At 41.8% G+C, this 26,638-nt stretch overlaps 2 protein-coding genes across 5 annotated transcripts; one reads left to right on the top strand and one right to left on the bottom strand.

Annotated features, from left to right (window-relative positions):
* The first annotated feature begins 17 nt into the window (after window positions 1-17).
* LOC144203895 (dynein, cytoplasmic 1, intermediate chain 2a-like) lies at window positions 18-14,420 on the top strand. Of its 4 annotated transcripts, none has more exons than XM_077727482.1 (17): window positions 18-286; window positions 1,014-1,131; window positions 1,306-1,423; window positions 2,135-2,222; window positions 3,106-3,195; window positions 3,405-3,520; window positions 8,250-8,333; window positions 8,616-8,778; window positions 8,864-8,963; window positions 9,628-9,753; window positions 10,662-10,808; window positions 10,889-11,002; window positions 12,051-12,184; window positions 13,054-13,198; window positions 13,333-13,473; window positions 13,601-13,726; window positions 13,809-14,420. In XM_077727482.1, the coding sequence occupies exons 2-17, from the start codon at window positions 1,024-1,026 to the stop codon at window positions 13,920-13,922; spliced, it is 1,914 nt and encodes a 637-aa protein (XP_077583608.1). In that variant the 5' UTR covers window positions 18-286; window positions 1,014-1,023; the 3' UTR covers window positions 13,923-14,420. The 4 variants fall into 4 exon arrangements, with proteins under 4 accessions (XP_077583608.1, XP_077583607.1, XP_077583609.1 ...); XM_077727481.1 differs by having other exon boundaries at window positions 20-241; XM_077727483.1 differs by having other exon boundaries at window positions 25-241; window positions 3,106-3,165.
* Window positions 14,401-26,254, bottom strand: LOC144203893 (electrogenic aspartate/glutamate antiporter SLC25A12, mitochondrial-like). Its single transcript, XM_077727480.1, has 17 exons — window positions 26,103-26,254; window positions 24,387-24,529; window positions 24,183-24,298; window positions 23,896-24,035; window positions 22,948-23,094; window positions 22,232-22,370; window positions 21,530-21,617; window positions 21,237-21,321; window positions 20,180-20,261; window positions 19,580-19,738; window positions 18,689-18,741; window positions 18,384-18,464; window positions 16,720-16,860; window positions 15,860-15,998; window positions 15,531-15,689; window positions 15,245-15,335; window positions 14,401-15,169 (listed from the first exon to the last, which is right to left on the bottom strand). Exons 1-17 carry the CDS (start codon window positions 26,148-26,150, stop codon window positions 14,980-14,982), a joined length of 2,001 nt encoding a protein of 666 aa, XP_077583606.1. The 5' UTR covers window positions 26,151-26,254; the 3' UTR covers window positions 14,401-14,979.
* Between the last annotated feature and the right edge of the window lie 384 nt (window positions 26,255-26,638).

Below are 26,638 nucleotides of genomic sequence, written 5' to 3'. Positions count from 1 at the left end.
TAGCAAACCTTTTTATATTCTATAAAACGATCAGCAATATTTTACATTCTCGTTATGAATATTGGTGTTAGGTATTGGTTAGGATCGAATGTAAACTTTTTTGTGTGTTTGTTATTATAAAAGAAATGGAGCGCGTGGCGCATATTTTGTGCTTCCTCGGGAGCCGTACTTGACTGGACGCTGTACGCTCGTTTGTTTTGACTTTTTCTAAAGACACCCCCGGCCTGAAACTGAGTTGAAGGTTTGATTTCTTTCATGAGTCTCGCCTTTACCTGGAATAGCACACGTATGTGAAATGCATGTTCTTTAACCTAGTTTACGCAGGGTAGGCGCTTTGTTTAGTCGCTGATCTTTGACTGCGAGCACATGACACTGTGTAATGCTATGCTATCTGGTGTAGCTAATTGCTTTATCGATCAAATCGTGCGACATCTCGCAATAAATAAATGTTTAGGCTATTTAACATATTGTATGCTTCATTTGCAAACACATAGATCTGAGCTTATTCATACATTCTATGTTTTTTATCATGTTCACTAGCAAAACAATGGCTTCACTGTGGTCAAATGAAGAGGAAGCTGAATTGAAATCAGGCTGTCAAACTTCTGTTTCCTTGTATATTATTATTTTTATATGATTGAGGGATGTCTTGGAATATTTCAATGTTCATGAACAAATGTTTTTCAAATGCTGATCTTTCTTAAACATATATTTTCTAGGCATCAGCTGATACATGTCTAAAATTGTACTTCTGGAGTTTGGCCACTAGTATGCATTCTATCATTCAAATATTTTCAAGCAAAATATCTAATGTAGCTGTAGATCCCTGCCAAAAAACATACTCAATAATTAAACCTAATTTTATTCAGATTGCACCAGTGTTCAAATAGCAATACATAATTGTTTGACGCTGCCCAAATAAGTGTGGTAATTTCCAGTGTCACATCTGATTAATTCCCTCTTTGTTTTGGTGAGCATTGCTATGAATAAATCTCATTTTGTTTGTTTCCCAGCTGTGGCATCATGTCTGAAAAAAGTGAACTCAAAGCAGAGCTAGAAAGGAAGAAGCAACGCTTGGCTCAAATCAGAGAGGAAAAGAAAAGAAAGGAGGAAGAACGTAAAAAGAAGGAGGTATGGTGTACACACAAGTGTATTTCAAAGATTCGATAAACACATGAATAGTATGACAATAAGAATGTCTATTTTGAGGAAATTCCATTACATGTACAACAAAACTTTGTAATTCTTACTTTATTTTCTGATCTGTTTTTTAATTAATCGTTATCCTATTGTCTGATTATGAAGGCAGAAACACTGAAGGACACTACCGCCGTTCAGCATGAAGAGTCTGACTTGGAGAAGAAGCGGAGTGAAGCTGATGCCCTGTTGCAAAGTTTTGGCATAGCCTCAGATGTTTCTGGTGGTAAGTGTCAACCTGTGGCCAATTTATTCAGTTCTTACAGTTCTTAGTGCATGCAATATTTTAAGTTCAAACTAATAGCTCACTCGTCATCATCATCATCAAACTGATAAAAACTCATCACAGCATTACAATGGAACAAGAATCATGCATAAATACATACTGTAGACCAGTATATACTGAGGAAATAATTCAATAGTGTGATAATGATTTCCTCTGTTTACTGTTTCAATGTGAAATTTAGGGCTAATTAGTACATGCAGAAATTCATTACTTATTCTTATGATACTTTGTATTTCCAGTGTCACCTCTAATTATTCCCCCTCCTTAACACTCATTAAATAATTTTCAGAAATAGAATTGAAATGAAGTTTTTCTGCAGTTCTGCTGAGGTCTTGTGTGATTGTTTTTTTTTAAATTAAAAACTGGTTCACTTTGCAACCAGCAGGAGGCAGAAAAGATCTATTTAACGAAATACAGATTGAAGTCTTATTTGTGACTACTTCAAGTTGCTGGAGTATTTATTTTTTAAGAACATTCGATGCAAATTATTACACTTTCTGCTCAAGAGGGCCATTTCTGTCAAGATGTTCACTGGGTTTTAAGACAACATTTTTGGAATGGCAGAACCAATGCATTTTGACTTTTCTGTTGCAAAAAGTCTCATGAAATTTCAATGTAAATGTTTTATCTGGATTTTTTTTATATCCGTAGTGCCCCCTCCCATGTCTCCAACTGCAAAATCGGCTGAGACCTTAAGCGAGACCGGGAGTCAAGACTCGGATGGAGCCGTGGGATCAAGGTACAAGCCATTGGATAACTTTATTATAATCACACATGTGCATGCATATGGGCCCAAATTCTGTAATAAAAGAACACAACTCTGCCCTGCAGTAGTAGTGAATTACAGTAATAGTTGAAAAGTTTACTCCAGCCCAGTGCTTGTTTATTTGATTTATGTGCCGTTGATTTAGCGTGATCCTGATTTAACAATAAAACAGCAGGCTGTTGTGATGCCTGGGGGACTTCTTAACCCCTAATTAGAGCTCCTTCCCTAGGCTGAAATTCAAGCTCCCCCAATGTCCCATCAGGCTTAGAGAGCAGTTCCCCTCATACCCCCCCAGACACACGTTGACTCACTTCCCTCTCCGGCAAGGCCATTTCCTACACACATGGAGGTCATGTTTTCTACCTGAGGCTGGGGTGGGCTGGGCTCGGCGCTCCACTTGGGCCTTCTGCCTGTCTACACAACTCTCTTCTCTTTTTGTGTGACACAATCCTGGTTGAACACATTTGCAAACTCTCTTGTTAGTTTGTGCTTTTATTTTTTGGAGACACCCCCCTAACGGGTGTGTATAATGAATACATATCTAATAATCATTTATATGTAGAATGGTAAATTGTTATCAGCTACTGAGAAAGTACTACAGGGTTCTTAATTGAACCGGAATGGAGAACAGACTTTTTCCTCAATACAATTTCATATTTACACTTTCCTCTTGTATGATTATAATTTTATACTTGAAACTTCAAATGTTTTTCTTGTCTTAAAAAAACAAAAACAAAAACAATCAGCATGCATCCAATACTCTTGATAATGTGCAAGTTGCGCAACATGATGCTGTATTTGCTCTCCTGGTTTGTGTCTTTCACTAATGCTTCGTCGTTGCTGTGACACTAACCAGGACTCTACACTGGGACTCTGATCCGTCCACTCTACAACTTCACTCTGATTTTGAGCTGGGGTACTGGACACTCTCTTCTCTCCTTTCCTGGTCATTTTTCCCTTCTCTCAATCTACGGCATGATTGCATACTTTTCGTGGCTCAAATTAAGTTGTGCATGTACATACGTGAGACTTGATCCTTTTTACATTTGGCTTAAAGCTAATGTGCAAACGGTACCATTCCATTTGAGGAGGTGAGGGTTTTTTTCCCCCTGCTGTTCTGGTTTATGTTGTGTTTGAATGGTGTTCTGCTTTCAGGCGGGGATCTTCAAAGCTGGCGATGGCCAAAGTCACACAGGTGGATTTCCCTCCACGCGAGACTGTGTCATATACAAAAGAGACCCAGACCCCTGTTGTGACACAGCAAAAAGAAGGTAATACGTGAATGCACTCAAATTGTGAACAACTTGAAATATGGGGGGCAATGCAAAAAAAAGATTACCGGAGCATCAGTTATAAAAAATAAGACTATAAATAACTACAAATCCCAATACTATCCATCTTCAAGTTATCTGTAATTACCCTTAAGGTGACCCAACCACCCCCATCTTATTGCAAATGTGCTTCTTGGAACATAATGTTTGAGGAATTCTCAAAATAATACATATCATTTTATTCCACAAGCTACTCATTTTTGAAAAAAAAACCTATAAAAAAACACTAACAAATGAGTGCATAAGTATGTTCCTTAAGTGATTGTGAATTAGTATTGGGATGTTGGAAAAAAAGGGATGAATATAATCAGGACAAACTGAACTATCTATAAAAATTGTATTTAAAATAGTACTTTCTGTACAGAGATTTTAGATTTTTCTACTGTCTATTTGTTCACACATGCTATTATATTTTTAGTTGACTATTCCTTAACAAGGCAGATAGTGAAGGGCATCCTCATTTGAGTTTCTAGATATTACTCCCCAGCCCCCCTGTTCCTCTGACGAGATGTTCAAGCTATCTACAGGTCTTCTAAATTAATCATAGTGCAATGCTGTCATTTTTGCCAACCGGTTCATTCACTTGCATCATTGAACACATCCTTTTCAGCATCGTTAAAAGCCTCCTTAGGATTTTAAGCAGTATTGCACGTTTTCTGCAGCCGATAGGTCAAGAGTAGAAAAAAAGATGGAAATTGATTCGAAACGATTGGCGTTCCTTTTTACTCTGTGGTCTATTTAAAAGCCTTGTGAAATTCTGTTAAACAAACGATGGGCTCATCCGGCTGTTCAGCACAAAACCTTTTTTGCCTCAACACAACTATGTAATCATTTCATCAAATCCCAAGCTTCCCTGTCTGGTCCCTTCGCCCCATATAACAACACGCATTCAGTGACACTGTGCATTTTCACACCATCGCTTATGAGGCCTGCATCCACCTCGCTTGTCGCACACACTCCCCTCTGTGCATTTCCATGTGCAGTGTAGCGTCAGGCATGTTTTCTGATTGAGTGATTTATCATGTTGTCAAAAGGAGGGGACACGACAAAGCGCCACTTTCAAGGTCAGCGGGCGGTGGCACACTAACGGATGGCCCCTGCAGATGTGAATCGCAAACTGCCTTAGTGCACGGCATCTTTGAGGAAGTGTCACAGATTGTGGTGTGACACATAATCTAGCTACTGTTAAAAATATGTCTTGAGACTATGGGTGGGCGATTATTTGATCCTGAATGTTGATCGTTAAAAAAGAAAAGTAGTTTTCCGATCAGAAAAGCACAACTCTTAAATCAAATGTTTTGGAAAAATGCGATTTTTGGTCAATGTTTTTGACAAGAGAACTAACTGAAATTGGAAAAATGACCAAACATGGACTACTCATCTGAAGACTGTCATGACATGAAATTATTCTTGGAAATTACCCTGTCGTTGGAAGGATTTGGGAAGGTAGTCATTTTTTTAAATGAAAGTAGTTTCATTTCATTCGATTATATGAAATTCACTCATTATTACGTTGGATTTGATGAATTATTCTTTTATGTCGTTCCTGGTGTGCATTCATGTTTAGTGATAGGCAGAATCAGGATGCAGTCTCTAACAAGAGCTGGTAATTACAGATTTAGATGTATTGCTAGAGGGTGTGGTATGGTAATGGGCTGATGTTGTGGGTTGCTTAGACTGGTGCAAGTGCTCCAAAAGGCTTGTCAGTTGAGCAAATCCCGTTTTTAATGGGATAGGCTTGTTGTAATCACTGAGCAAGGTCACAACTTCAAATCACAAAAGCCTTTAGTGGCCTTCTCATCTAAAGTGCCACTTGAGAGTTTAGTTGGCTTTTATGTACTTAATGATTAAATACCTATTGTATGAAGAGATGCGAATACGCACTCACTTTGCTGTATGGTTATAATTTACCAATCAGTGGTGCACCCTCACTGCACATTATTACTTTTTCATTCATTAACATTTTCCGTATAAGCCTTTTTTCAGTTGTCTTGGTCTTAGGACATAATCAATCAATGTTGGACCGGAGTTTCTTTTAACTTTCAAAATACCTTTTTTCTAAACAAGAAAGCTTACTATTTTCTTGTTTTTGCTTCATGGTTTTAATGATGATTTATCCATTTTTTTGTACTTGGAAGTCATTAATCGCTGCAATGATATCTTGTAGTCTATTTCACTGGCATCAGTAAAAACATTTTGCCATTTGACTCAATGATGCTTCAAATTACGATAAAAGGTATTTTTATACAACTGTCATTATTCTACCAATTGTCTGTTTTTCTGAAATTTGCACTGGCTCACTGTGATCCGTAAATTTGAGACGTGCCATTTACAAGAATTAATCGCAGATTTGTCTAACGTAAGAAAGTGGTGTTCAAAGCCTCTTATTTCTGGAAACAAGAAACAATCTTCCCCACTGTGGGCTTTAGTGATTAGCCTGGATGGCAAAGGTAGGCAAGTAAAAGCCTGTGTTTTTTTCTTTTGCAAAGTGGTCTGCATGTAATGCTTCCAGACTTTTGTGCCACGTAACTCTGCAAAAGAGGAAGACACCTGCAGCTCAGAGCAAAGGTCATTTAGTTGTATTCTCATACATGGCTAGCTGTGCTTAATATGTTGTACAAAACCCACCTTTTGCACTTGCTCCCCAAAAAAGCTTTTATTTCTTAAGTGGTGCGAAAACCATAATAGGCTCTTTTAGAGAAGGTGTCGGGATATAGGACATCGATGATCCGAGTGAATTCTGTTAAATGTAACCCCCTCCTCCCGCTTTCCTTCGCCACCCACCTTTGCCGCGCTCTATAGTACCCCCCACCCCCCTCGGCACATCCCCAGCGGGGTCACCAGGATCACTAGCTTTTCTCAAAATGGCCATTTTGGATGGCAGGTGCATTATACCCTTTATTTTCAGATTGTCTATCCGCTCCCTAATGCCTGGCAGGTTGATTGCTCGGGCTGCCTCGCCAGGGAAAGGCAGACGTGTGCGGCCGGGTCCGGCTGAAAGACAGTGATTACTGTTTTCCTTTAAGCCTGATTGAGGCCCTTGAAAGAAAAGATTTTAACCTTCCCCTGTTGGTTGCAAAGCATATGGCCGAGCACTGAAATGGCACGCGTCTTCAAACCAGTAAACTCATCAGTGCGCCCAATAACGCTCTTTCCCTGAAGCTCTTGTCCCATTTGAAAAGAGGATAAATCACTTGACGAGCAAAGTGACAGATGACATTATCATTTAGATTATCTCAGTGGGTAGGAAATTTTGACCTGCAGTGCTGTTGTGCCACATAAGCCATAAGACCAAGATAAATGCTTGCCTGTATCAGCCTTAAACCCCCGCCTCCTATTTTTTGGGCTATTTTTAAAATTATTTCGAAACATGGTCCGTATACTGTCTCTCTACGAGATGCAATTTGAAAGAACCTTCCACCCGCTTTGAGGTACAAGCAATGTGCAGTTTGCCAGCTGGTCTTGCCTGTAGTTTGTTGTACATTATCTGAGCTTGAATAGAAGTTTCAGGACCTCCTGCTAGGATGGTAATTACACAGGCTTGCCCTTCAGGGGAGGGGAATGCTTGTCTCGGAGCAGCCGTGTGGAAAACCTCTGTGCCCATCCCCTTGCCACTTCTGAAGAGCACGAGACAATCCCGACGTGGCCATCTGCCTTTGCACCATGCCGTCATCTGCCCGGACCAATGCGAGCGACGGAGCCGGGCACCTGCTCGGCCCCCTCTGCCCCGTTGCCCCGTTGCCTTCAGAAGGGGCCAAGCAGCCTCTGGGACCCTGAGCAAACAGCTACACTGACAACTAGACTGGCCTTTGAATGGCTTGAGTCTCATTAACAGCTGGGAAAAACAGGGCTCACTGTGACAACAAGACACCCGCTGCGCTCTGTCCATTTAACACAAATGACAACCTCGCTGCTTTTGAGACAGCATCTCTTTGAAAAGGCGACATCGTGGTCGACAAACCGAACAAATGCGAGGCACACTTGCATAATCTGATACAAAAGTCCTTTGCAGTGGACATAATCGTGGGAGAAGCTTATATTGAAAGAACAGAATAGGGGATGTGGAAGACAGGTGAAAACAGGTGCCTCCGTTTGTTCTTTTCAGGCACCAAAGTGTTTGTATGTAATTATTTTGAATGTATAAAAGAATATTTGTTACAGCTTAATAGACAACATCTAGTACAAAGACCTTCATGTAAAATGCGGTTATAAAAAGCATGTAAATAGCGCATTTCTTAGCTTAAAACCCCTAAAATGTCACTGCTTAGAAGCACAACTTGGTGGGGACGGCAGCACATCAATGCTGGTACACTTGATACAGGTCAAAAGTAACTAGGAAAGTATACTTAAATTGTTATTGTTTCTTGACCTGTTCAGCATGTTGACTTTTTTTTTCTTCGCTCCTTTCCTTTGGTAGCCAAAGTGTAAACAATAACCAGAACAATCTGATATATATAAGCATGTAAGGGCCTGAAACAGTACTGGCACTTAAATATGTCTCACCATGGGAATTTTGCATACTTTAAGAAAATGTAGCCTTTTTTGTCCTTTCACTTTATAAAGCAAGATAATTAACGTTGGGGTGAACACGATCAAAAAGTGTTGTGCAGGCCTTTAACTAAATATAGTTTATAGAAATGTGGCTTAATATTTTCTTTCTGATCCCCAGATGAGGAAGAGGAAGAAGTTCCTGTACCCCAGCCCGTAGTTGAGGTTCAGACTGAGAAGCCAGACCTCAAAGAGGAGGAAGAAGGTACCTAAAGTTATTATAAATGCATAGTTGATTGACACATCAACCACAATCTGTGCTACTAAACGAGTGTTATTAACAATGAAGTGTTCACAAGATATTTACAAGATGGGAATGTGTAGGGTTGAGAAACTATTTTCTTGCTCATAAAATTCCTAGTCTAATCAGTGTTGACAGACATATAATTAATAATTTCTCAAGACAAAAAGAATTCAGCCAATATATCAATAAATTCATGAGTTAGACGAAAAATCTTGATTAGTCAAACCTTGTTCACGTACACAGCAACCCTTCACGAGCTGACTGAAGAAGAGAAACTCCAGATTTTGCACTCGGAGGAGTTTGTGGACTTTTTCGACCACAGCACTCGCATCATCGAGCGGGCTCTGTCAGAGCACGTTGACCTGTTTTTTGACTACAGTGGTCGTGACCTGGAGGAGAAGGAAGGGTAATCATTTCATCACACGCATTTGTACACATTTCTCGTTAAGAAGGATTTAATGGGCTTTTGTGTTGTTCTCTTTCATTCGCAGTGAAATCCAGGGTGCAACAAAACTTTCACTCAATAGACAATTCATGGATGAACGCTGGTCCAAACATCGTGTTGTCACTTGCCTGGATTGGTCACCGCAGGTACCCTTTGCAACTTAAACAAATTATTTTGGACATGTTGACCTTGGTCACAGTCTATGTTGATGTTCATTGTTAATCAAAGTTATCAAGTTATTCCATACTAAACTCATCCCGACTAAAACTGAGTATATTCTAATTCTCAAGTGTTTAAGCAATGTCTAAAATTTCTGTCCTTTCCATAAAAAATTGTAGGAGTAATGTATTTTGAAGAAAGCTAGTAATTGGCTTTGGAAACAACTTAACTTTACTAGGCCATTATGCTTTATGATTACATAGCTTGGGCTTGACAGCATTTTGTACTTTGAGCCACAAGTCCCACAGGAATGAGTTTAATGTCCCTCCCAAATTGTCACTTAGTCAGAGACCGTAATGATTTGTTTCCTTTGGCATCCAGAGTTATTTCATGCATGATTCTTCAATGGCTTGTGACACTGATTAAATGTTAGCTTTTTGTTCAATGTATTTACCTGCCCAATGGGAAATCCATGTCCTAATTGTGTATCAAAACAACATTTCACAAATTATTTTTAGGTAACTAAATATTAACGCTTTATTTACATCACCCCACACTTGGGGAAAAAAAGAAGTAATTCCTCTGTTTTGAAAGAAGCACACTGAGTCTGCTTCACCTTTTTAACCTCTCCTATCTGTATGCTTTCATTAGTACCCTGAACTTCTGGTCGCTTCTTACAACAACAACATGGACGCTCCTCACGAGCCCGACGGCGTTGCCTTAGTGTGGAACATGAAGTACAAGAAGAACACGCCAGAGTATGTCTTCCACTGTCAGGTACTGAAAGCACTTTAATCGCTTCCCTCCCCCTCATCCACACGTTGGGCTTGCTACACGACAAGAGTGTAGTCATGACAACCACCCTGCCCCCTCCACCTCATGTCTTAATCCACAGTGTGAGTTCAGTATGTCAGCATCCACCTCCACCACATCTATGCTCACACACGTGCTCTTTGGGCACCGGAAAAGCGCCTATGGCGCAGGCCTTGGATGCAATTTGAGAATTGTGCAACGTTTAAGAGTGCGTGGGGTGGTTGCGGTTTGTCATAGGCATCCAAACAAGGGGCGCAATGTTATAACGAGCACGTGGGAGAGAACTGCAACAACGCTCCTGAAGCTGTCCAACCTTATTATGCTGCCTGCCTTGGGGCTACTCCTGTATGGAGGCTTGAGCAGAAACATATGTTTGCTTGCCTGCAAAGCGGATGTGGTCGCAGGCTAAGATGAATGCAACTGCACAGAAGTGTGAACACAAATATCTTGATGCCTCAAAGTCTTTTTGAAATGGAGTTTCATGCCAACATGTGATTTTTCTTGTGCAGGAAAGCTCGTATTTATACCATTTGACTTGTACGCTCAAAGAGCACGATTAAATCACACGTCCTGCTTGAGGAAGGTGTTGAGAGCTTAAAATCAATCAATAGAAACCTGATACACACATAGATATGTATATGTGTGTGTATATATATTCATATGTATATATGTGTGTATATATATACATATGTATATATGTATGGATATATATACGTATGTATATGTGTGTGTATATATACATATGTATATATGTGTATATATATACCTATGTATGTGTGTATATATACATTTGTATGTATGTGTGTATATATAATACATATGTATACATGTGTGTATATATATTATACATATATTCCTCCTCACTTTGACAGTCTGCTGTAATGTCCACTGCCTTCACCAAGTTCCACCCAAATGTTGTGGTTGGGGGCACATACTCGGGCCAGATTGTTCTGTGGGACAACAGAAGCAATAAGAGGACTCCTGTGCAAAGGACACCCTTGTCGGCAGCCGCACACACGGTAAGCGTTAAAACTAAGAATGACGTATTGCCTCATCACAGGAGTATTTGTTTTAAGTCTTGCCGTCACGCTCTGTGCAGCACCCAGTATACTGTGTTAACGTGGTTGGCACCCAGAACGCCAACAACTTGATCAGCATCTCCAATGACGGCAAGATGTGCACCTGGAGTCTGGATATGCTCTCACAGCCGCAGGTATAGAGTTGAATGATTATTTAAGAACCCCAAAAATATTATTTTATTTCACCATTTAGTGTAAATGTCTTAGTAATCAGCAGTTGAAGCAAGCAAACTTGACTTATATAGCGCCTTTGCAGACAGCCGTCACGAATTGCTTTTGCATGGAAAGTTGACATTCACACACACTTTCAAAGACCAATGGACGGCTGTGCCATGCAAGGAGCTATTAAGGGCCACCAGGAGCAATGTATGGTTTGGTGTTTTGCCCAGAACAGCTCACACTATAGTCAATGGACAGCCCACTTTAACTTCTGCACCTCAGCCGTCCCACAACATTGGTTGGTTTTATTCTTGTGAAGAGAAACATCAAGCAGAAGCATGACTTTGACAGCATTTCATTTTTTTTTCTTTTATGACAATGGGAATTCAGATACTTAGAAAAGGCAAAACTGAAGTAACTGTGTTATTTTTACTCAGAATTGTGATGCATACGTTGTACTAGTACTGTAAACTATACACATACTCCAATTAGTGTGACCTGATAAATGTTTACGTCGTAGCATTAAACGATTGGATTCAGGTTGGACTTTGATACATACCATTGGTTAACAAATATGTTCCGTGAAGTCAAATCCAGATGCGAAATGTTATCTTGAGTCAAAGTCAAAAAATGTAAGAATAGCTGAAGAACCACATGTTATATTTGAAAGGTGTAATTTTCTGCAAATGTTATTTAAACTATTCAAACTTGAACACACGCACATTAAATCCGTTTTGACATCCGCAATACACATGGTCAAGTAAATTACACACATCCAGTCAGTTCATCCTCTCTAAACTGTTTGACCAAAATCTTTTACTTCAATTTTAAGCATTTTCTCATTTAGTTTATTTATTTTTTCACATTCTGACTTAAATCAACTTGCCCACACATTGTTAGGCGTGATATATTTTTTTAATGCGTCAGATGAATATAGACTATGAAAACAAATAGCATTTTAAATGCTTTTTTAAGGGTATTTTTTGCTGATCTTGTGTTGACAAAAGCCTGTCCCACCTATAGGACAGCATGGAGCTTGTGTTTAAGCAGTCCAAAACCGCAGCCGTCACCTCCATGTCGTTCCCACTGGGAGACGTCAACAATTTTGTGGTGGGCAGCGAGGATGGCTCTGTCTACATGTCGTGTCGTCATGGAAGGTGAGTCCGTCCAAAAATGGAACACTCCGAGAGTAAAAAAAAAACATCACTGCGCAACATCAAAATCCCAATAGTCCATTCTCCTCCAGTTTCAAGTTTTTACTCCTGCCAAGTAGCCATGTTTTTCTTCTCTGGCTGTCAGTTGGCAACATAAAGCTTGTTTGACATTAACAGGGTACACACACGAAGAGGAGGTGATTCAGTTTTTCCCCCTTTAAACACTGAGAAGCTTCTTTTACAGCCGTCCCAGCTGGAATTTAACCTGCAGCTCTTCCAACGTAGTTGTCATTAAACAGCTCCGCTCATCTCCATAAAAAAAGCAGTGTGAAAATGCGGCTTAGGTCTAAACCCCTGCTGAGATGCGTATTAGCCAGGGACCAAATAATGAAATATTCTGCAGTGTGCCGGGAGAGCGCCGAGCGGCGATAGCCGCTCATATATTCCCCTCGGTAATTGGCCCAATCATTTTCCACCTCATTTACAATAGAATGATACTGTCATTGCAGTTTAATAATGCATAAGCATCACTCATGCTGAGTATTTACCACTTGGTTAATTATCTGAGCTTCAGTTGGATCGCAGTTCTGCAATATGCAGTGGAGAGGAGTTAGTATTGACACTTTGGATTTAAGTATAATAGTCTTTACTACATTCAGACCCCTGAAATACTACAATATTCAGTGAATTTGTCCTAACTCGTTAGACTCATTTCATATGAAGATATTACATTTTTTTATCAATTACATAATGGGGGAATTCTGTTTTCCTGGCGAACAACACATTGCAACCTTAAGGGAGGATTTCAATCGGTCAGTCTGTTTTTTTTTCCATCACGTTTCTAATATTTGAATCTATCTGCTGCTCCACAGCAAAGTAGGCATTTGTGAGATGTTCGATGGCCACCACGGGCCCATCACAGGCATCCACTGTCACACAGCTGCCGGGCCACTGGACTTCTCGCACCTCTTTGTGACTTCTTCTTTTGACTGGACTGTGAAACTGTGGAGCACCAAGGTAGGATGCAACCACTCACTGAAATGAAAGTCAACACAGTCTTTACCATTTACTTCATTTGCCTATCAAATAAGATACAAAAACCAATAATAATTATACAGTGCAATAATAACCCACTCTTTATTTGCTTGCAGAGTAACAAGCCGCTTTACTCGTTTGAGGACAACTCGGACTATGTTTACGACGTCATGTGGTCGCCGACTCACCCGGCTTTGTTCGCTTGCGTGGATGGCGTGGGTCACCTGGACCTGTGGAACCTCAACAATGACACAGAGGTGCTATATTACCACTGACACAAGAGACATTGGGCCTATTGGAAGTTTATACTTGAATATAGCAAATGCCTTCAGGTATGAGTGACTTAGAAGCGACGTATTTAGTTTTTCACTCGATTCCTGTCAGGTGCCGACAGCTAGCGTGACCGTGGAAGGAAACCCAGCTCTCAATAGGATTCGATGGACTCCTTCTGGAAGGGAAATCGCGGTGGGAGACTTAGACGGACGGGTTTTAGTGTACGACATTGGAGAGGTGAGTTATCCTAACTTTTCTTGGATGCTGCAGTTAAAATCATGGCGGAGTTCACTTTATGCCGTCTTGCTCTCCCCCTCAGCAAATTGGCGTTCCGCGCAATGACGAGTGGAGCCGCTTTGTCCGCACGCTGGCTGAGATCAACGAGAACCGAGATGACGCCGAGGAGCTGGCAGCTCAGCGGTTGGCCGCGTGATGACGCCGCACTGGATCCAGGTGTGTTCACGGATCATCGGGGGGGCTCGTTTGTGCAAAACCCGCTCCCATGACGGCTTGAAGGTTCCCCTCTTAAAGACGAGCTAGCTGATTGTTTCCACCTCGTCTTTTTGGGTCTAATATCAGAGCCACACCAAACAGTTTTATTTTTTTTCTTTCTACCAGATGCCTTAAATATTCAATTCAAGTCCTTCATGTTTACTTTTTGCATGTCGATATCCGCCTTACTTGAGTTCTTGGAGCCAAATACTTTCTCCATGTTCCTTGTATTATTCCTCTGCATATTTCGAATGTAAAAATGTCATTCCTGCAGCTCATGATCTTCTCTTAAACTTTGCACGGAAAATTCCAGTGTTCCATATTGTCCGATGTCATGTTTCCTTGCAGCTCTTTAGACTGGAATGTCATCCATGCATAAAATCATCTATGCTGTAAACACTCAGTGATTCAAAGATCTATAAAGTAAGTTGATAATTTATTGAGTGAACGTTGTGTTTTTCTATTTAGGAAATGTTACAACAAAAAAAACATTGGATTCACTGTGGATTATTTTGTTTCCTTCGCTGCTGTTTGAATGCTTGGAACTCCTTAGCTCACTTCAATTCTTCCCTGACACCAAGCAGCAAAACAATACTGTTGTTCCCAGTCAATAGGTAAGTTATTCAATGAAAAATGATGATTTTCAGTGAGGTTTCATTCTACAGTAAATAGTCAGTGTGTAGCTAGTAGGTCATGAAAATATATTTCACACAAAAGAAAGTTTAAAACGGATTATTCCTAGAAAATAAATACATTCAAAATTATTGCCCCTGCTCAAATTAAACAATTAGAAAACATCTGTACATAGCAGACTCGTGTAGCACCTTTACCCAAGCTTTTTAGCATGCAGTTAAATGCAGTAAAAATTCTAGTGTCATAATGTTCCTCTTATTATAAGTTCGGTATGTACAAATTGTGCGAGCTTTGTTGAGTGAACATTAAAAAAGACAGTATATGCAGCATTTGAATCAAGGAGTCACATGCTTGGTGGAAGCCAATTATTTGTAGCGGCTTAGTTTTGAAGCATTGCCGACGGCCCCTTCAAACTTCGGAAATTGAAGGCCGAACTTTCTCTCCACGCCCATAAATGTGGCGGCCGACAGACGGTATCCGCCCACGTGGTCGGGCCTGGTGTCAGGAAAGTCCTTTGATTTGTTAGCAGGGGTGGGCTGGGATCCTGACGGATGACTGTAACAGGGAGTACGGTGAGAGGCAAGGTTATTCGGCAAGTAAAAAGTGCAACGGCGTATATGGAGTATTTACTGTGTGCCAAAGTCGATGTTCAACCATCTCTGCAGCAATTCGTAGGTTAATAAGGTCACGCCAAACTGTGGTGATGATCGGAAGACTCGAGCTGAAAGATGGACAGAAACAGGCGGCGAGTTTATTTATGCTCATAAAATAAGGCATTGAATATTTATAAATGCAATGGATAAATACCGTAAATTTGCTAAAAAAAAATAATAATAATGAAAATAAAAATGTTGAGAGGTGAAACGTCCCCCTTTCCAGCTCAAATGTATGCAAAAATGAAATAAATGCAGCCCACCTCCGGCTCCCTTCCAGAAGGCCCTGAAGCCTTCCTCCTTGAGAATCTTCCTAAAACAGTCGATGACTCCGCTATACGTCGTTTGGCCTGCTCTGGCCGCCACCTGCAGTCTGGTCTTGATGACATCGGCGGGGGTCACCAGATAGGCTGCCGGGATGCCTTTAGGAGAACAATTGACCGAATGCCAGTCAAGTGATGACGTGTTCAAGGACTCCACGCACAACAGTAGGTGGGCTGGATACTATACTCTCACCCATACACTTATACTACAATATCATGATATGATACAAGAATTGCATTTGTATTTTGTGTCTCCCTGATTTTCTTACCCGCCAGCGCTCCAGCAGTGAGCAGCTGAAGAGGCCCCACTTTCCCATTCTCATATGCAAGCTTCTCCTTGGTGTGTGCGTAAACGGAGAAGTAAATGGAGGAGAAGGGGATGTCCCTCAGGAAGCAGGCTTTAGCTCCCTAGAACACAACATGATCATTTGGAATAGATTCATGCAAGTAGGCAAAATCAGGGAGTTGTCTCTCCAACAGAGTGGTCGCTGTGCTGTCTTATTTCACTTAAAGGCCACTTTAATGTTGATGGAGCCAAAGCTCCTCAAGGCCAAGATATCCATCACGCTCTGTTGGCTGTGTTGCAGCTTATGCCGAGAGGAAGTCAGCTTTTCTCAACTTTTTCCGAGCGTGCCTTGTTACTGAACCGCACGCTATCTGCTCGTCATTAAAGTACGACGGCGTACGTGGCCAACTAGGGAAAAGCCACAAAAATGTGGAAAACCAGTAAGTAGTGAGGCATCCGCCCTCACTACTTGCAGTATTGCTTTTTTTTTTACATGTTCAACACTGTTGGGGAAAATTGCAAAGTTGCGTAAGTGCAAGTGGCGTTTAAATTTGAAATTCTGATTGTTCCTGATTCCTGAAGAGAAGCTTCAAGCAGGAAATGTACTCATTTGATGAAATGGAACATACTGCGCATGTTAGGGTCAGTTCAGATTTGAAGGACATTTGAAGTTCCAACCTTAAAATATTAAATAAGCGACAAACGGAATACTAAAACAAGCCATTTCCGAGTAGATTGAATTATTTGAGACAAAATCGAACAAAATCAAGAGAAAAAAAAAGAAAATGGCTTCATGTCTTTTATGACATTCTCCGCCCTTGTGTGACAGGTAGCCTGACCCACCTTGTAGAGGCCAAAGAAGCCCAAGTGTCGTACAACGTTGAGGGCGTTGACCCTGGGCCCCGTGGTGATTTCCCCGGCCACCTGCAGGCGGATCTTCACAATCTCCAGAGGATTGGTGAAAATAACCTGGGAGCCTCCAGCCTGTAACAGGGTGAAAAGGTGATTTAATGTTGGAAAATAACAAATTCCCACCATGACGTGTGACGACGGTAATGATGTGTAAGCGTTTCCCCCTAATGGGATTTCCTAAATGATGACGAGACAAAAGCCACTTTTCATCCACGCTACAGTTTCACGCTGTTTGGCGTCAGCCTTGAGAGGAGCAGAGAAAAAAAGCAGGCATTGATAGAGGAACGACAGGGGTCAGGTCGGAGCAGACGTCGGGCGAGGAGCGGCCCCGGCCCACGCTCGGGAGGCTCCAGAGGCTGTGACCCTGGCACAGGCCCTCTGCCCTCTCGTTCCCCACCCCCGAGGCACCTCCTATGGCGAGGGCCAACGAGCCTGCCCGGCCTTGCCCCGCACACTTCCCAAATTCACCCTGGTTCCCAGGGGGGAGAGCGCCGAATTACCCCCGAACGGACCGGCCTGAGGCACGGCGCCCTGTGACTCAGGCACATTTATCACCCCCTCCCCGTAAAGCTAATCAGGCCTCAGGATGGCCGCTGGTGACATTTAGGGCAGGGGTCTTATCTGTAAACATCCGAGCTAGGATCTAAAAAAAGCTCAGGCGCATTTAGTCATTTTTTAAAATTGGAGGACGAGAAGGAGGGGAGCATCCGCTTCTCTGAAGATGGATGCGCTCACCCCCCTTGGCCTTTATCTTTTTTGCTTCTAATGCCAGCTATGGTTTGGCAACATTTCATAGCAAAACAGCCCCACAGGGTGTGATAAAATCCCACCGAGCCTTCTAAATGAATGGCACGAGTCCCCAGATGGGATGTATCCCATGCAGGGTTTGTACAAGAAATATATCTCTGGCCTCACCGGGTGTGTTGGCGGGCTTTGGGTATGCGCGATGCTGTCAAACCCAATCACAAATGAGCAAAAACCGGCTCGGCCGGGACCCCGCAGGGCCTCTCCTCCAATTACACCCTGACAGGGGTTGCGACCCCACGAACAACCTGCGGGGCTCGTCTCCGCAACCGGCCTGGTTCTCTTCAGAACCGTCGTCCGTCCATCCGCTGGATGGCAAGAAATGCACCGCTTGCATATCCTCTCTGACATCACAATAGATTTGCAATACAACATGAAGCGATTCTCATTACTGGGGCCCAGAATTTTGGATTTAATCCATATTGATTTGGCTAAACTTCTGAGTGTGGATTGCGAAATGCTTCTGGAACAAAGTGCGTCCCAGTCAGTGATACATTATGGGTATACCATATATTTATATATATAATGTCCATACTGATTTTAATCATTTTCTTTCCTGTTGCTCTGAAGTGTATCTTGTCTCGGTCAATCTGTGTAATTTGAGAGACTAATTTTGCCCCCATAAAAAACAAAAAAGTCAGTGATTAGCATTAATCTCACACGTTAAACCTCAATATTTCAATTTTGCATATAGAAAAAAAACAGTAGCCAAACTAAACAGTTTTGCAGCCAAGAATACTAATCTAATATAGCTCCGCTGTGGACTGAAAAAATAAAAGAGTTGTGCTTACACATCCACCAGCTAAAATTTCAGCAGCCAGAGGGATGGAACCATCTTGTGTGGTGAACTTGTCCCGGACTAAATCGTTCATCTGAGAGGATGGGTGGGTGTAGGGTGGTAGACAAAAAGGGGAAAAAAATAGCAGATGAGAACCAATTCCGCTCTTGATAGCCAAGCATCAACATTATCTTGTGCTCGGAGCTGTGTTCTTGATTGCCAAGTAGGCCTGCTACCATGCATCTTTTTCATCTCCAAAGCTACTTCTTGACTGTAGCTTTTGGGCTCAATCGAAAGCTGCAGGAAGGAATGACTTGCCATGAGTTTGATGGCTTTCTCTGGGGCCACGCCAATGAGCTGCGGGACAAGACCTGAAAAATAATAATCCTAGTTATCATTAGGAGAGCTTTTGAACACAGGTTCCTGTGTTATGAAAACAGGTTCTTTATTTTCTTCCTGTATAATAAAAAATGTTGAACAATCTCAAACAAAATTGCATAAATTCTCTAAAATACCTGTAAATATTGACTTTTATTGACATTTATTCAATTCTCTTTTTCTTTTATGTTAAAGATTCCTTCCGGTGAGATGCACTTAATCAAAACTTAGTTTTCTTTGCTTTTAAGTCCTCCAATATAGAGATGTCAAATAGTTTAGTCATTTTTTTTCTTCATCAAATGTGTTAAGAGATTATCAATTACCAATCAATGCCAATGCCGAACATTCAAATAATTGTGCGGTCAAAATATTGTGTTGTTTGAAGGTGTTTTATGTAGCATAATTCATCAATCCGACTCTGCTTCTGCAGGAGCTGCTGAGTGACTGCTTCTGTGATGATGCCAGAATAACAGACTGCCTCAATCATCAAGCAAGGAGGAGGGACAAAAAGTTGCGTTGATGGAAGAATCAGTAGGTGGCGGTCTTCACCCTTGCAGGTGAATTGCCCTAATGTGAGTGTTTGTGCCATTACCGCCGTCCGGTCCAATCCTGATCATGTGTTGCTGCTACATATAATAAAAAGGCAAGCACTGCGTGCTACCTTTTCTTCACCAATGGGAGGCCAAAAGGCTTCTGGTATCAATTAGCAAAACGCACCGCCGACATTAGCGCCCTGACACTTTCTGGTGCATTCCCAGACGACAATTTGTTTGGTGCGTTTTGTTCCCTAATAATTTTCCCCATAATAACCATAATAGGCCGGCGGATTACCTCGGTAGAAGCCAAAGATGCCCTCATAGCGCAGGACCTTCTTGGCACAGTCGAAGCTGTTCTTGTACATAAGCTCTCCAACCAATGAGCCCGTCGACCGCTGGTTCTGCATGCGAGTCTTGACCAGATCGATAGGAAACACACATGTCGCACCCGTGGCTAAAAGACGCACTTCTTAGTTCGTTGATGGGAATTGGACCTGCGTGAACATAACTCCACGTATAACAGCACCAGGCTGCAATTTCAGTAACCATCAATATTATACAAAAAAACAATGTAGAATCACAGGACAAAAAATACCTAACTAGAATTATAACTCCCAAATTTAATTCGCTGCCAACTTTCCCAATTAAACTAGATATTTTACATCCAGGTTCCTTGTTCCTTTCTACAAAGTAATTAGATTCCAAGAGAATAGTTACAGAAGATTTGTGTCATTCCAAAGCTCCGGCGCCGATGACAGCCTGGAGCTGTCGGTTGCACAGCGGCTCAATGCGGCCGCCTCATCCCACCCACGGCACAATGGTCGGCCCCGCAATCTCGGGCCCATCCATCTGGCCGTCTAACATTGCCCCGCTCGGCGGCAGACATGTCACTCACCTCCGGCAATTGAGCCCAGGGCGAATCTGTAAGCAGACTCCGCAACCTGGAGCCAGACAGGCTGGGACGATTCATGAGCGTCCTGTGCGGGACAAAATGAGAGGTCACGTGGTTGGGGGGAAAACACAGGATTTTAGAAAAAACACGGCAGGCTGGTTCTGTGTCACAGAACTAGATACAGTACGGATGGAAAGAAACTTAACAGTCGGTAGAACAATGCCCTTTGGAGTTAGTCATTGACCAAATGACCCCTGAGGGTTCCCCAGAAGCTACACGTGTCTAGAAGCTGAAGCATGATTTCCATCTTATCTGCTTGCATGACTACATCTATGTTTGACATGCAACGGAGGGCCTCTTTATTTTCACAGCAGTGCAAGGGAACAGATTAGCCCCACAAGCCTTTTCCATGTTTCAGATAAATATCTGCAAATGTGTGAGACCCCGCATATGTGTCCAAGTGAAAACTTCTCCCAGACGTGAGCATGCATCCCCCCACTCCGCCTCCCTCCGTCCCTGCTGCCAGATGCTGAGTTGCTTGCTATCAAGATTCATGACTTGATCAAAGGTTTTGGACGATTAGCATACTTCCGCTTAAGGCAGGCCCAGAGATGGGAGGAATTCAATTCCGGACGTCCCGAGAGCAACACTGACTTGGTAGCTTTGACCGCAGCCCAGTACGGAAGCATGTTATCCTGTGAAGGCAAGATTGTTGTTCTCTTAGCCACCTTGAGCATCTCCCCTCCCTCAAGCCCTTCATGCCATTAGCAGACATTGCTAAATGCCTCTAAAATACCTGCCTTTTATCATGTGTGTGAGAGGAGAGCTTTTCATGGAGAGGTGCAACAATCCATTCCTCTTCTATAAATGTAATTGCTCTACTTTCATCTGGGAGTTTAAGTAATGCACTTCACAAGGGAGAAAAAAAATGCGGGCACTCTGCTAATTCACTTACGGGTCACCCTCTTTAGGCTTTTTTTTTTCTCCTCTGGCAGAGGTCCTCCAAGAGAAGCTCAGATAAAAGGCGGCAGAATGTGATGTGAGGTGTCAATCAGGCTACCTGTATCCGTGCCTCAGCAACATGGTAAGGCATGTCTTCTTCTTCCAACGGGGCTATCCTCTCGATGTCACTTAGGTTGAGCCGCCTAAACAGAAAATAACAGTTGAGGCCGGGAAATTAGGACAAAAAAAAAAAGTACGCCCTTATCTATCAAAATGTGAAAATGTTTTAAAGAAATACCATTTGCCTCACTCTGAGATTGTAGAAAGATAACAACAAATAAAATGTTTTCAAGTGTCACACATCATCCAGAATAAGAAATTGGCATAAAACAACAACACTGTAAAACCTACCCTGAGTGATCGTGGGCAAGTTGGTAGAGAATCTTGATCTCCATTGGTGTAATTTGACCAAACTGATTGGCAGCATGGGCAAACTCCTCTATATTGATCAAAAGAAAAAAAGGGGGTATGCATATGATTGTTTCATTTCCAAAATATTACTTGACCATTTGTGTTCATTTACTGGTTAGAATTCGCAAATACTACATGTTAAAATAAGGTACATGGTAGGCATACCCTTCTACAAAATTGTCCATCTTTAAATTAATGTTAAAATACACCGACAGTACTTTAAAATTAGTTTGTTACTTTTTCATGATCACTCAATCCATCTACTTCAAGCTTTTCTCCAACTGAAATGTGAAAGCTATTTAAAGCCATGCTGACTTCACCTGAACTTATATTTGCAAATACTACAATGGGGGAGGGGATGGGATTGGGCTATAGGAACAGGAAACATTGAGGATGGAGATGGTGGCTGACAGCACGACTATCAGTTACACAGATCTACATGTAGGGGAAGTGCTCTGATTACCAGGTTAAACCTTTTCATTTACCTTAGCAATTTACCGCTACAGAAAATGTTTGCTGTGTGGTCACTCACACCATTTTGTCAAGACTCTTAAACATGATCACACAGCTACAAAGCAAAAATCCACGCAAAATATTATGGTGTCAGTCAGTGGAGAAGTGGGCGAGTCGGGTCGGGGTTACCTTTGGTGACCGGCGTGTCCTTAAATGTGCTGGTGAGGGTGCTGTAAATCTTGCGGATCATCTCCATGTTGTTCAAGAGGGCGTTAAAGGCATTGAAGTAGGAGAAGCTCACTTTGTGGCAGGTACTTCCTCCAGCAGCCTGGAAAAAGGACGAAATATAGCAAAAAGCTGCACTTGATCTTTTATTTTGAGGGGTTGGGGGGTGCAATTGGTAACTGCTGACCAATACTTAGCACCACTGTGTCAGTATTAGAACTCTTTTGAGGAAAATAAGAACATCCGCGCAAGAAACCCGCCTTCTTGAAACCTAATGTTCGGCAGCGGAGTGCCACTCACGGACAGGGCACCAAAATAAGACACTCCTTTTCAACCACCTATCAGCATATAAAACACTATGTTTAGCCAAAGATGCAAGCATAGTCTTCTTCTTGCTGGCATATGATGAAATGACAAGAAAGCAAGTCTGTACAATCCTGGCGATGCCTGATTTTCTGGAATCGCTGTAATGTTGTGTATTCACTTGTGTGATACCCAAAGCTTGTGTTTTGTATTCAAAGTGAGTAACATAATTGTACTGCTTGATGAAAACAAAGCTTTATATTTCATTTAGTCCTCATAAGAAGGACTGGGGACTTTTTGACTTTCCAGCTAGTCATCTGAATCTGAGTCTAAGAACAAAAAAACAACCAGTTATAGAACATTTATCTCCAACTCACAGAAACTAGATTCTCCTCCACAAATGGAGTCACTGCATGGCGCCTGATGGTAACCATGATGTCGCTGAACTCCAAGGCCGTGATGGTGCCACTTTTCCCTTTGTCTTTTTGGGCAAAAGCCTGGCGGGCGTGCTCCAGTTGCAGCTCCTACAGACAGGAGAGAGCAAAACGGGTCAGGCTGACAAAAGGCGATGAGAGAGAGAGAGTTCCAATGATGACGAGCACCACACGATAGGTGAACTGTGAAATGGAACCTTGAAGGAGGAAAAAGTAATAATGTCATCGTTGGACAGATAGGAAAGTCATCTGATGTGGCAGAGAGAGACACTGGCTTTGGTAATCATGGTGTCTCTCAGGAGACTAATGGAAACCATGTCCCGAGAAGCCTGATCCCAGGACGTAGAGCGGAGCGCTCACTGAGCCGACTGGCAGGTGTGTGCGTGCCGCCATGCCGGCCTGCCAGCCAGCGTGTGGCTGTGTGTGAAATGATACGACATGACAAGCGTGCAATCAGAATGGGATGCGGGAGTAAGGCTGACCCCGGTCCAACTTGAGTTTGTCAAAGCTCATGTAACCAGAGCATCACAGAGCAACGTCACCGCAATATCCAGCTGTTACTTCCTCTTAGCACTGCTTCTTATAAGCTAATCAGTGGATTGTGGTTCAATAATTCCTCTCCCAATGTCTGATGATTACTTTGAGAAACGCCAAGAGAGGATGCATCATCACAACACAGTCAAAACGTTTGGGTTTTGTGAAATATCCACTAGGAGGGGGTAGAGAGCCCATGTAATAACCTGATTTTCTTTTTTTTTTTTGGACAAAAAGTCAAGCTTGAAAATGGGGGACCACTTGTTGATAAACATTTCAAGTTGTGCTTTAGCATTAACAATATAATGTTCATTTCCTCTGGTGTTCTCTGAGTATTCACAATTTTGGCAAATGTACCTGCAGAAATTGGGTGAACTCTGTGTAGCTGAGCTCCTTGCTTCTGTCATGGCCAAAGTGGAGTCTGATGAACTCGCAGTCCCACTTGAAGGGAATGTGATGATGGACTGTAGTCTGGCTAAAAATGTCCCGTACATTCTCTGAAAGTGTTAAATGCTTTCAAGATGACGAGAAAAGCTCCAAAGAAAATTGCAAATGACAGTTAGTAGTACATAGTACTAGAAACAGGTATGATGTACCCATGGCGCCAATGCTGCACCAAACCAGTCATCCCACTAAATACATACCAAATGAAACGGTTCCTGTGCCAGTCTTGTCGAATAGCTGAAAGGCAACTATGAACAGGGCATCTGGGGCGCACAGAACTGTCTCAAAGGCCAAAAATTCCTGGAATGAGATCAACCTGTTGCGACAAAGTTCATGAATTTCTATCCAGCAAAGCACTCCACAATCAATTTTGCTTTCGCTCATGATTTCAAAACATCCCTCACCCGTCTTTGGTGGTGTCAGCCACACCCGCTATCAAGCCCACAGTCTTGGGGTTATGTTGTGGCTGTGTTTGCAGACCCAAAAACCTCTGGACAAAGTCTTTGGGGGTCATGCAATGCTCTCCATCTACCACAACGCTGGCATACTGTGAAAAAAAGGGGTGACAAATGATGAATGTCCACCTTTTATCCGTTTTCAAATTTACAGAATACATGTCATAATGGCCTGAAATAACTAAGTAGCTCTAGTGCTTACTAGTTTAGACAAAGAGGTGAGGGCAAGGGACATAAATGGTAATTACCATTAAATTGTTAATTTTAGTTGATCTTTCAAGACAAATAGTGCAAAGTACAGAACACTGCACTTAATGTTGTTATGAGGATGATGTAATGTCTTGCACAAACAAGTCCAAATTAGCCTTGATACATTTACACCGAAGTGCTAAACATATATTCCCCCCTACAGCTATTTCAAATGAAGTAGCTGGAGGAAACTCACTTTTTCATTTGTCCTTACTATACCATAACTGGATGAGTGAGACAAAATTAAATAGTACTTTGGAATAGAAGATTCTTCCTTTCCAGTGAAAGATGACAAGCATTTTAAAAAGCAGAAGCTGGACTTGTCAAAAATCTTTCCTATTATGCCTTTACATATCTTTGTGCAATCCAGCACAGACTCACATTGGGACCAAAAAGCGCTCAAACATTCACTGTCCTATAAGTCTTGTGGCCTTGTTGCCTTTCAACACACTGAAGGAAAAATACCCACCAGCTATCACTGCACTGTTCTAAATGTAAGACCTCAAACCCTGTCAGATTTGCAGTCCATTTTAGAGTCAGGGTTGGATTTCACCCCATGACATGATCGCAGCGCTGAGCCCAACAAAAAAAAACCCAGAAAGGGCTTATGATAAACAGAAACAGTGAGGGTAGAGCGTTTCATGCTAAGTGTTTTTATTGCTATTGCACTGCAATAAATTGAAGTGAAAATATTCATTTCCAGCAATTTATTGCTGTGCTGCCTTTTCTCTTCGACATCACATTATTATTGTGTTTCTATTCAGCCTCACAGTAGGTCTCGAGTCATTCTTAATCAAATTATACCGTCAGTCAGAACGAGCTGGCAGTAATTAACTCTTGCACCTGAAAGTCTATCACAAATTACACAGCCAGTCCTCTTTCAGGACGTTCACACTCCAAAATCTGTGTCAGATTAACTCACACACGGGTGTTAAACTTGAAGGCGGAGGCCAGACCACACCTTTGCTTAATGTGTTATGTTCCTAAGTTAAAAAACAACACAAGGATATTTATATATGTTGTCTGGCAGACACCAAGTGAGGTCAAATCCATATCATTAGATGATTTTTAGGCAGTTTATCGTTTTAATGAATAATTATGCAACACATGCCGATGTCTATGAAGGTGTACTAAGGCTCTACCTAAGCAGCCATACAATGCAATTATGATGTTTTATTTATATTGACTTGTGTAGCCAGGTCTAACACAACACTTATCTTAGAAGTCTTCACTCTCCTTGTATCAAGAATCCAAATTTGAGTTAAGAGTGAGTTTTGTATACATTGGTGAGGCAATGGGTGGTAATTTTTCGAATGTTCGGTAAAACTTCCAAATAAAAAAAAGGGAAACCTTATCAATCATGTTACCATAAAGTATGCAACATAACCAAATGCAATTCTATGGTGAATCTCTTACCTTAAGAAAAGCTGCCTTCAGCTCACTGGGGTCGGCTCGTTTCGTCATTCGCACCTGTTAATACGCACACACGAGCCGAACTTCAGTCTCAATCTGCTTGCATCTAAAACCAAGCCGAATAAATAGGCTAAACAGGATCATCAACTTTTTAACAACAATTCCTGTTTGTCGGGTTTTAATTAGGACGCCCAAGTACTGAATCGATTGCAAAAAGCAAGAAAAAATGCATTCATTTTCTGAGCCGCTTATGCCCACAGGGATCGTGGGGGGTGCTGGAGCCTAGTCCAGCCAACTATGGGCTCCAGGCAGGGGACATCTCAAATTGGAGGCCAGCCAATCGCAGGGCACTCGAGTGTTATATTTGTAATTTTTGGGGGTATTTATCTTTAATATTGTTTTTTTTTTCTTAAGGACTTTAGAACATGTTGATGACAATAATATCAATGAAATCAAGACCAATTCAGTGTTTTTAATATCATAAATTGATCAATTATTTTATTTGCCTAAAGGACATGGTTGCTGGCTGGCATTGTAAA

This window comes from Stigmatopora nigra, chromosome 11 (assembly GCF_051989575.1).
Source record: "Stigmatopora nigra isolate UIUO_SnigA chromosome 11, RoL_Snig_1.1, whole genome shotgun sequence".
Classification (NCBI taxonomy): domain Eukaryota; kingdom Metazoa; phylum Chordata; class Actinopteri; order Syngnathiformes; family Syngnathidae; genus Stigmatopora; species Stigmatopora nigra.
This window is presented reverse-complemented; position numbering and strand designations above follow the sequence as displayed.